The following is a 12,009-nucleotide window of genomic DNA, read 5'->3' on the forward strand; positions in this document are numbered from 1 at the left end:
TAGACTTTTGCTTGTTTTTATTGTGCCTATTACAAAAGCATGTACAAAATTCAGGTAGCAAAGACGCCAGCTTCCAGATGTGTAAAATAAAAGGCTTCAAGGTAGTTTTCTGGTTAAAGAGCCCCAGGGGATGCACGTGGAAGTTGTGTGTTGGCTAAACTCGGAAGCACGGGTGGCTGAGGGGCTGGTGGACACTAAGGAGAGAGCGGTGCTGAGGCCCCTATGGATGGTCCCCCTGCCCTGCCCCTGAGTCACGGCAGAATTTGTTCTTGCTGCAGAGTGAACTTTTCTGCTTGCCCACTGATTTGTAAAACCATTTTTGCAATAATGACACAAGAGAAAGAGACACATGTGAACTGAAATAACCCAAACCCAGAAAGTCCTGCTATATCCTCAGATGACGCTTTAGGCGACAAAAGCCAATGCAGACAAGTGGACCCTTGGTGCTAGGGTGTGCTAGGAACTCTTCCCACTGCCACAGAGTGCTGAGGCGACGATGGCGGAGTAGACCAGGCTCTTGAGGAGGAGTAAGAGGTAGGTGTAGTAGGCAGACGTGGTCTCGAGCTGCGGCTGCAGGGTGGCTAAAAGACGTCATTTATTAGTTTCACCTTCTGTTCTTCTGAAGGGCTAGGACTTATTAACGGGAGAGGGGTCACATTATATATTTCTGATGACCTAGGTTGAAGTGATGTCCCCACACCTGCATAACCCAACAGCAAACGTCTACACCCCCAGCACCCCCAGCACCACTAGAACCACCATCACTACCACTACCACCAAATAACTCAAAATCCATCTTCGAGGTCAAGTCAATCAATGACATCAGAGATTCACTAAGAACATTCCAAAGTATTAAAAAGTAAGGTTATGTCTTAGATGAGCGAGTCAACCTGAAAAAAACATTGCTGAAAAATAGCTTTTACCATTTCTTCACCCCCACCATGTCTCTAAGCAATAATAAGCACTAACATGCTTTAACTACTAACTAAATGGCAGACTAATTTGAGAGGTTTGTATGTCAATCTCTAATCTTACTTAATTTTTCAATAACCTAAGAGACTATTTTCATTGTCATTTTACAAGTAAATTGAGAACAGAGAACTAATTTGCCTAATGTCATATAGTTAGTAAGCACCACAAACCAGATTTTAACCCCAGCAACATCAAGTTCAAGAATACATTCTTACCTACTCTGTATTTCTGTACCCACACGTGTCATAAATACTCCCGACAACGAAGAGTTACGCATACATATAAAGATGAATTGCTGATTTAGAAGCATCTTAGCCATAACACCTTGTGCATTGCTGAGATTCTTATCAAAGGTACAGTCAGTGGAAATTTGGTTGTGTTCAAGGTAAGATGGGTGGGAGGTTTGAGCAAAGAGGGCATTAGTTGTGATGAGCACTGGGTGATGTATGGAAGTGTTAAATCATGATATCGTACACCTGAAATTAATATCGCCCTTATGTTAAATAAGTTAAATAAAAACTTGAAAAAATAATAAAATAAATTAAGGTAAAGTGGAAGAAAGGGGCGAATCCAAATTCTCTGCAACTTTAGGAGGTCAAACTCACTCCCTTGTCTTTCCTGAATACCCTCATTGTAGCTATGACGTTATAGGATAATTGCATTTATTATCCTTTGAAGTTTTGTAGGAAATATATGATGTCAAGAAATAATTAATGAAAACACTAGTGGGGCAGACTGGAGATTCAATGAACCACTAGGCTGAATCTGATCATCTGGAAATTTTTTTTTTTTTAAGATTTTATTTATTTATTTTTTTGACAGAGAAAGAGAGAGAAAGAACCAGAGAGCACAAGCAGGGGAAATGGCAGAGGAAGAAGGAGAAGCAGGCTCCCCACTGAGCAGGGAGCCTGGATATGGGCCTCAATTCCAGGACCCTGGGATCATGCCCTGAGTCAAAGGCTCTTAACTGAATGAGCCATCCAGGCGCCCCTGGAAATTTCTTTTATGTGTTTATCTCCGAAGAGTCAGAACTCCAGAATCATTAGCCCTTGTGGAAAAGGACCTCGAGTGGTTCTGTGCTCATGACTCCTTGCCCATGGTCAGGTAATATGTTAGCGAAAGTCCAGAGGTCCCTTGAGATTGCACAGGGAGGGCAGGTCAGCAGGGCTAGAGCCAGTGCTTTTTGTAGTTTCTTGTAATATATATTGGGAGAAAAGGCCAGAAACTAGCATTTACAATGTGTCACCTAAATGAGATACCCTATGCTAGACATTCCACATATGTGACATTATATCTTCCGTAACTGAGTGAGGCGTTATCCATGTTATTCAAATGTTAACTACTGAACCCATATTCATGCAACTGGTAATTAAGACTACTGTTAATGTCCAGTCTGTGGCGCTTGAAGCCCTGCGCTCACACCCCCTCCCCATGTATGCACCTGTCTCAAGGCCTTGGCTTTGGGATTTAAAGAGGAAGAATAAAAACCGAGTAAGTGTGTGAACTCTTGATTCAGATGGTCTGGGTTGAAGCCCCAGATCTCTCTGTGTGGTGTGGTGCAAGGGGCTGAATTAATTTTAGCTCATTGCCCTCATGTGTAAAATGGGAATAAAATCCTTCACAGTGAGTATTAAGAGAATTACACAAATGCACCCACAGTGCAGCACAACTTCTGTATGAGAAGCTCTCAGTGTCTGTTCATGTTATTAACTACCGGCAAGAACAAAGACTTAAAAAAAAAATCTAGAAGCAACTTGATACCATGTTTTCCTCAGTCAGTAGACACAAAGGCTGCAGAAAATGAAGTCCATTGTTGAAAGAATTCAGAGCACATCACTGCAGCCCTGATTTATAGTCCTCTCCCACCCAAACCAGCCTTTACTGTGTGAAGATGACTCCTGAGAAATGATGGATTGACTTTAAATATCACTCAGTCCATGGCAAGCTCCAGCCATTCTGAGCTTTCTCCCTGAAGCCAGGCAAGTTCAAAAGTTAAGTTGATCAGGAGGGAAAAATGCTGTAGCATAACACAGAGGCAAACAGACAAACACTTACCATCTTCATCTTTCAGAGATTTTGTAGCGTTAATAGCAGTGAGCTCTGAAAGAAACGAGAGCAAGTATTATTCTTTTGTTCATATCCATTATTTGACATGTGTCTGTGTTGTGGATGGATTGATAGATAGATCAATTGATTGATCGATCAGTGGATAGAAAAAATTTGTCAAGCGAAGGAGAGAACCATTACTAATATGAGCCGCACAATTTCAGAACTGATTGTCTTAAGTCCGTGTAATTCAGTAGATCAACTCATATATTGTATTTCTGCACATGAAGACTTTGAAGGTCATGAATGATGCATTTTTTTCTTCTTTTCTCACAACTTAATGCCTAAGACTATCTTATTTCCTTCTGTGCTCATAGCTCCCAGCACAGAGCTTGACGCACAGTAGGTGTTCTTTTTTTTTTTTTTAAAGATTTTATTTATTTATTTGACAGAGAGAGAGGCAGCTAGAGAGGGAACACAAGCAGGGAGAGTGGGGGAGGGAGAAGCAAGCTTCCCGCTGAGCAGGGAGCACCACGCGGGGCTCAGTCCCAGGACCCTGGGATCATGACCTGAGCTGAAGGCAGACACTTAATGACTGAGCCACCCAGGCGCCCCACACAGTAGGTGTTCTATAAACACTTGCTGAATGGAAAAATAACCAGAAACTGTGGCTGCTTTTCAGTTCTCAGCACCCACTGCTGACGCGAAGGGTTGCTACCAAAATGAATTCATCCAACCCCAGAATGCACAGCAGAATCTTAAATTTTGGAAGGAGTCTGAAATAGGTAAATTCCCCATCTAAGCAAAAGAAAGAGGCCCTACCTTTCCAAACCATGCATGTTCCCAGGATCCAAAACTCCCACACAGGATTTTCTGGGGTAGTGGTGTTGGCGGGCATGACAACGATACTAATGAAAGCCAATACTATTGAGTGATTATTACTGTGCCAGGCACTATATGAAAGGTTCACATGTATTAGGTCATCTGATCCCCTAGTGACACTGATGTGAGCTGTATCCATGTTAGACAGGAAGAAATAAGGTTTAGAGAGTCTAGATAAGTTGCTGGGAGTCATACCAGTGATCGGCAGTCAGCCCTCGAAGGACCATCGTGAGGGTTTAGATGAGCTAGAGCGTGTGAAAGTACCTTGTAAAACAATCCGTAGAAATCGCACATAATTCCACCATAGCGGACTCTCGGGCTTCGTCTCCTCCCCTATCTTGATTACTCTTAGCAAATGACCTTCTTATTACAGAAGCTCAGCAGTTCAGTTCAGTTCACTTCTTTCCGGGGACAGAAAGGTTGGACAAGTGATAATCATAGTTTTCTGAATATATAAAACTGAGGTGAGGGTTGTATCCCTCTACGGTGTAAAAAAACCCCACAAAAATAAAAACAGAAACAAAACCCAATATGCATACAAAGATCATTGACTGTTGGATGGAGGAAGAGAGTCTCAACACGTTTTGATTTATCCTTTCTCTCCTTGATGTGTCTTTGTCCATACAGATATGGTTCTGTTATGCAAATTATTCACTCCACACAATCTTATTTTGGTACACTCTTAAAAAATGAATCTGGGGGCGCCTGGGTGGCACAGCGGTTAAGCGTCTGCCTTCGGCTCAGGGCGTGATCCCGGCGTTCTGGGATCGAGCCCCACATCAGGCTCCTCCGCTGTGAGCCTGCTTCTTCCTTTCCCACTCCCCTGTTTGTGTTCCCTCTCTCGCTGGCTGTCTCTCTCTCTGTCGAATAAATAAATAAAAAATCTTAAAAAAAAAAAAAAGAATCTGAGCTATAGGCTTTGGGGTACATCCCAAGAATAAAAATGTTTATATAATCACGTTTAGATGTTAAAATATCCCCAAGAACTGACTTTTAAGTGTCTTAAAAGTCTCTTTCTTTTCCACACAGTGGCTTTGCTCATTAAAAGAGAAATACAAATCTCTTATCACCATGTATTGATTGAGATTTAAACATTAAGGTAACAATTTTTGAAATTAAATCTGAGTGTGTATCTTAGTTTCACTTTATTAATCAGTGTTGGTTGAAAGCTTGGACCATCTTAGTTCTATCTCTCTTCAAAACCACTTCTTTGTTTTGTGCTGCCATGTTTTATATATTTCACCGAAGACAAAAACAACGAACAAAAAACTTCCAAAGTTTTTGGAAACAAAACTAAGCATTAGCTTAGAAATGTGCTGAGGAAAGACATTAACAGAAATGCTGTCATCAGCTTTGTTGCTATGAGAAGACCCTGGGAGACATTCCTCTCAGAATTTAATTCCCAAGTAAAACACACCATAAAGAAGAACTTCTCCCTTTTTGATAATCATCACCATGGAATGTTCTATGGTGTAGTTTTACTTCGATCACTATAAAAATTAATATCTAAAGGACTTCAGCCCAGTGGTTACATTAAACTTATGCTTAGCTCATTTGCCACCTCTCTGTTTCTTAGCTGTAGAAATAAGAGAAAAAAATTCTGACTGTTTTTAATCTTACTTCAGTTATTTTAGGGAAGGTTATACATAAATACAATAAACAGATGAATAAATGTATTCATGTCATGTTTTCAAAAACAAGCATCTTCACTGACATCATTGTGCTTCCCCTTCATCACATGCCACGAGACAGGAAAAGTAAGTCAGGGTTTTACTCTAAATTTGATCATTGGAAACACTAAGGATCCAAGAGGATAAAGATTTAATTCAGCGATTCAGAGTGGTACACTGCAAAGGTCTTTGCACGTTTTGTTAATTCTTTTTTTTTTTAATTTTTTTTTTATTATATTATGTTAGTCACCATACAGTACATCCCCGGTTTCTGATGTAAAGTTCCATGATTCATTAGTTGCATATAACACACAGTGCACCATGCAATACGTGCCCTCCTTAATACCCATCACCAGTCTATCCCATTCCCCCACCCCCCTCCCCTCTGAGGCCCTCAGTTTGTTTCTCAGAGTCCATAGTCTCTCATGCTTCATTCCCCCTTCTGTTAATTCTTTGTTCCCCATTGCTTCTCAAGGGCTTGGGAACCACAGGGAGAAGCGCAAACTGGTTCCTTCTCATGGGCCCTCTGGGGCCTTGGTCTGTGATGTTAATGCCAGGACTTGGCTTCTGAATCTAGAGGCTACTGGATCACAGTTGGGGCCGGGCTATACTTTGAGTAGAGCAATACTGAAGTGAGAAGGACTCTGACTGCTGAATAGAACATTCCTGAAAGGTATAATTGTTCTTATTTCCTGATCAAGTAAGATCATCAAAAGTGGACTCTCTTTTGAGCCTTTCTTGTCGCAAGGTTTCTAGGTGCTTTCACGTGTACTGTTTCATTTAATCCGTACAATGACCCTAAAACCATCACTGTGACCTTCATATTTTGGATGATGAAACTGAGGCAAGAAAAGCTAAGTGAATTTGTCTTTGTCTTTTTCTCTGTGTGTTCCACTGTCTTTCAATGCTTGGGGAAATAGCAGGACATTTATACTACCATTAAAGGCAACAACATTTAGAAAGACTTCTATTTGTTTCTTTTCATTCATATTTAACAGAAAAGGTGGGGCATTTCCTTTGAAGACAAGAGTCCTGGAATATATGTACATGTACCTACCTTTTATATGGGAAGGAAACAGAATCTCTTGATCAACTCCTCCTTTATTCCGCTCGTGGTTGACGATACATTTGTGGTCTTTATCCAATGACGCTCCAGTCACGGTCAGCCAGCTGAATTTCATGTATGTGTCGTTAGTCTTGATGGTGTCTCCCTGCTGGGATGTCAGAATTGTTTTGTCATCCTTTTCTTGCCAATCTATCTTGATAACATCAGGGAAAAAGTCTTCAAGAAGACAAAGATATGTTCCAGCTTTATGGAGCTCTCTCTCAGCAATTGAAGGAAAAAAAATTGTAGGCTTGGGGGAAAGGTCTGCATCCAGGTTTCTATCTGTGGGGAAGTGCAACAGCAGTTAAAACACTATTAGAGTCACACAAACGTGGTGTGGTTTGGAACCCCTAACACAGAGAAATGAAGGAAACTTGCCATAGAATTATTTCTTGTCTCAGGCCTTTCACCCACAGTGGGTTATGAGGCCCTGATTGTTCTTATTTTCAATGGGAAAACAGGTACTAGAAGTCATGTAACTCGCTCAAAGTCACAACTATTATGTGGCAGAGTCTGGATTAAAATGTGAGATTTTTAAAAACAATACACACGTTTTGAATGGGAATCCACCGTAATACGTACTTGACAATCTATCAAGTTGACCTTTGAATCTTCATATATGGATCCCATGCCCGCTTCTAAAGTAATGGAGGTCTCCTACTTGCTTCCTGATTTTATAAAACATCTCAATCTCACATCTGAACCATTCCAGGACTTTAAGTAGAGCAATGTTTAAAACTGCACCTCCCAATTATTTACAATGGCTTGAATTTAGAAGCAAAGGGGCAGTATTTCCAAAACTGTCTTAAAAAACTATTTTCAGAAATGCTTTTATATTAACATTATCAAGTAACACACTTTTCAGAATTTTGTTTTGTTTTGGAAAATGTTCACTGAAAGCACATTTTATATTGGAATTTCATTTGTTGTTTAGATATGACTAAGCAGACACCATATTTTGACTTTCAGAGTCTCCTTTTAAAGTTGAATCTGCCCTAGAAAGCTGCTAAACGGCTTTAGAACACCACAATATTCCATGATTTCACCTGCTGAGCAAAGCACTGAAACAGTGTACTTGATTACATATGGTTAGTGCCTATATTTTGGGTAATCACAAGTTTTTTCCTTCAACATTCTTTTTGAAACTTATTAACAGTGATTATTATGGCCCAAATCATTTTTATGATGCATGAAGTAGAAAGCATATTCCAGAGTAAATAAGCCTGTCCAACGTATTTATATACACTCATTGGAATACTCACAAAATACATTAGAGTTAAATTGGCTGAATTATTTATATTTTATTAAGATGCAACAGTGTGAATTCTATATAAATTTACCAAATGCCAACTACATTTTCAAGTGCAAGTGTGATATTTCAAGCCTGCATATTGGTATTGATTTAATTGTTCTCTATTTTTCTGTTATTTGTCTTTTATTAAATAAATAAAGCTATTTCATATTTGAATATGAATTTCAAATTTATGACATTTCCAACTTTATTTACAATTCTAACTGTATTTAAAAAGTTTAAACTTTTTTCTGATAGATATGAGCATGAAGACCACACCTGTTGATGCCTGAGCAGGTCTGCTGAAAGTCACCATCTGTGAATGACATTAAATGTCATGGTGCCCATGGTAATGGTGCAGTGGGAGCATGAAATGTGTTTGTTAAAGACCATTTCTTCTATTTTATAAAATGGATGTGGAAGGCAAGGCCCACTCTTTCACTTCACATTCCTCCTAAAGGACTCACGCATTGAAGTCCTTTTCTAGTTTTGTGGTGGAAAGACAAGACATATTTGAAAATGTGGTGTGCTTCATTTTCTCAGTTAATAAAAAGTATGGGCTCCATTACATTTCCTTCTACCTTTGAACATAAAATTTTACCCTGCGTTTCTTGCTAGATAATCACAGGCTTTTTTCTTCTGCTTTCTTGGGTGCTTTCGATCTTCTGTTTTGATTTCATGGCCTAACCATAGCTATGTATTTTATTTACGCTCTTCTCAAAGAGATTTTGGAACTAGGCAGTAGAAATAAATAAGAAATAGTTCGTGCATTAGAACTTGTTTCTTTTTCTGCCCCAGAGCTTGACAGTTCGGTAAGGTCTACCTCAAAGATGACATGAGAAATGGGAGCTGTTTACAAACCCTGCTCTGAAATACAGACACAAAACAGTAGAATGCAAACACACTGAAATGCCAGAGCGTAAGGTGAGGCTTTTGTTCCCAATATTATCCCTCACGAAACAGGCGTTGCCTTATGTTTTAGCCTCTCGTATTAAAAGAGGCTCTTCTTTTTTTTTTTAAATTTTTTATTATGTTATGTGAGTCACCATACAGTACATCCTTAGTTTTTGATGTAGTGTTCCATGATTCATTGTTTGCGTATAACACCCAGCGCTCCATGCAATACGTGCCCTCCTTACTACTCATCACTGGGCTAACCCATCCCACCACCCCGCTCCCCTCTGAGGCCCTCAGTGTGTCAGCCTCTCATATTAAAAGAGGCTCTTCTAAGCTCTACTTTGATCAGACAATACTACTTGGATGAGATATCAACCTGAAATACACTCAACACTAGTTTTAGAGGTAGAGCTGGTAAAAGACAATAAAGAAGTTTAATATGGATTTGGTAAATATTATCCGGAACGAAAGTCTCTACATGTTATGTTTACATTGCAAAATCTGGAATACCAGAGTGAATTAAAAAATGCTTTTTAAACAATTTTGTAATTGGGTCTTTTTCTCTTTAGATAAACTATCCAGTGACATCATCATAAGGAGATCCCAAAACAGACACCCAGACCCTGAGACGACTCAGAAATTTGCTCTAAAGTGGATGTTTTAGACACATGTGAAGTGTCTGAACAGAATTTTTTAATTTAATTTAAAAAATTTTAACAATTTTTAAACAGAATTTGACAGCAAAAAAATGCAGTATTTCTCAACTGATATTTGTATTGATATAATTTTTAACTATGTAAGTATAATTTAAGATATTAAATTTGCAAGTGAATATTTGACTTTTATCCATATTACTATAAGTTTATATATTCAAGTTGCAAAACCTCCTCCCTTTTTCCTTTACATCTGGATATTTCCACTGAAACATGAGAGACCACCTTATATTCAGGCTAATAATACTTGAGACAATGCTCATTATATTCTAATCATTTTTATAAGCAAGTGATAATGAGTCTTAGAAATTGAAGTATTTCACAAATTAGACCATTGGTTCTGAACTGATCCGAGGACTAGATGGTAATTATTGATATATTTTTCTGCACTCTTGATTTCATAAAGATATCCAGTGGGTGGTCATTTGAATTCGGGAGAATAGATATTCTTTATCACTGACCATGTCCCAATTTTTATGATAATTATTTCCTTATTTAATTTCATATACTCCTAGTACCATTCACTTGAGATTGCTGTTACATTGAGAATATGAATGGATGGAAATCCAAAATGTTAACAGTAACAAGTGTCATATAAAATTTTAATTTTTTCTTTTCTAATTTTTTCCATAATAAGCATATCATTTTTTATAATTTTAAGACAGCAATAACAAGTGAATCAAAATTTATTTGCTAACAGATGACTATACAGAAAATGATAGATTCAGTTCACGGTCCATATATTTTTCTTTCTTTCTTTCTTTTTTTTTTTTTTTTAAAGATTTTATTTATTTATTCGACAGAGATAGAGACAGCCAGCGAGAGAGGGAACACAAGCAGGGGGAGTGGGAGAGGAAGAAGCAGGCTCACAGCGGAGGAGCCTGATGTGGGGCTCGATCCCAGAACGCCGGGATCACGCCCTGAGCCGAAGGCAGACGCTTAACCGCTGTGCCACCCAGGTGCCCCACGGTCCATATATTTTTCTGCACCACACTCTCCTAAAAAACATTTTTTTCAGGAACTCATGAATTATATGTGTCACTATTATTAAACTTGATTCCTAGAATTTACATTGATTATGCAGTCAGTTGGAAATAAAATGGGACCAGAAACTGGCTTTTCAGTTTATGAATTCGTTTGTGCCTATGATCACAACCACTAAGGAAAACTAAATCTATCATTTCTTTCATTTTTTCAATGTTTTATCACCTTTGTGAAAATTCTTTGAGAACTTTCATTTGAGAGGCTCCTGGGTGGCTCGGTTGGTTAACGATCTGACTTCTGCTCAGGTCATGATCTGAGCGACCTGGGTCCAGCCCCGCATGGGGCTCTATGCTAAGCAGGGAGTCTACTTCTCCCTTTCCCTCTCTCTCTGTCCCTCCCCCAGACCATGCTCCCTCTCTTTCTCTCAAATAAATAAATACAATCTTAAAATAAAATTTTTTATTTGACAAGATCTTGTATGCCAGAAACATCCCTGTGAGATGTTCTCCCTCATTCAGGCAAAATTTCATCTTTAAGGCTAACGAAGAATGAACAAACTTACCAGACTGAATTTAGGGGAAAAACAACCCCTACCTTACAACATTCTTGAATATGTTGCATAGTTAAATATCTCAATACTTGATATTAATCATCCCCTGACCAAATGAAAGTTTAGTAATTTTTTGTTCATTCTTTTCCACTGGTTATTTTTGGAATCAAATAAGTAAGATGTAAAAACTTGTTTACAGAACTTTCCACACAGAAATCCCAAATGAACCTAACATCTACACTTCTTAGGGACCTGCAGTTGCTTTAGCTAGTTAGCTAAAGGACTAGGACGGAGTCATCAAACTCTCCAAAGATCCTGCTGCTACTTGTGACCAAACTGGGCCCAAATCCTAGAATTCTAAGCCAGCATCAGCACCTAGCCTGTGACCCCTGCATTATCTGTGTCCCCTCCCTACCTTATACTGAATAATGCAAAGAAAGTTTACCTGTAACTCTGAGCTTTGTGCCAGGACCAAACACTTTGATTCTGCTCCAGCCAACTAATCCACTGTTTGAAGAGCTTTTACAAAAAACTCCTTTGGTGCCTCTTTTAAAATTGTGCCTATATTTTTTTCAATATTTATGTAAACATAAAAATTGACCGTGGTAACATTAAACGGAGATGAACCTCAAGCAAAATCACATTAGACACGAACATAGTCAAGAGTGGGGATGAACTGGGGCACCTGGGTGGCTCAGTCATTTAAGTGTCTAACTCTTGATTTCGGCTCAGGTTATGATCTCAGGGTCCTGAAATCAAGCCCTTGGTCAGGCTCCTAGCTCAATGCGGGATCTGCTTCAGATCCTCTCTTTCTCTCTCTTCCTCTGCCCCTCCCCCTGCTCTCTCTCTCAAATAAATAATAAATAAATCTTTAAAAAAAAAAAGTATGGATATGGACT

General features: G+C 38.9%; 1 gene segment (V, D, J or C); it reads right to left on the reverse strand.

Moving 5' to 3' along the window:
• LOC103674609 overlaps positions 1-12,009 on the reverse strand; it is a 22,567-nt gene continuing 10,558 nt past the window's right edge. The window contains 3 exon segments of the C gene segment in view: positions 1-581; positions 3,028-3,072; positions 6,628-6,957. Of these exon segments, the coding sequence occupies positions 457-581; positions 3,028-3,072; positions 6,628-6,957 (500 nt within the window).

This window comes from Ursus maritimus, unplaced genomic scaffold (genome assembly GCF_017311325.1).
Source record: "Ursus maritimus isolate PB19 unplaced genomic scaffold, ASM1731132v1 scaffold_3, whole genome shotgun sequence".
Classification (NCBI taxonomy): Eukaryota; Metazoa; Chordata; class Mammalia; order Carnivora; family Ursidae; genus Ursus; species Ursus maritimus.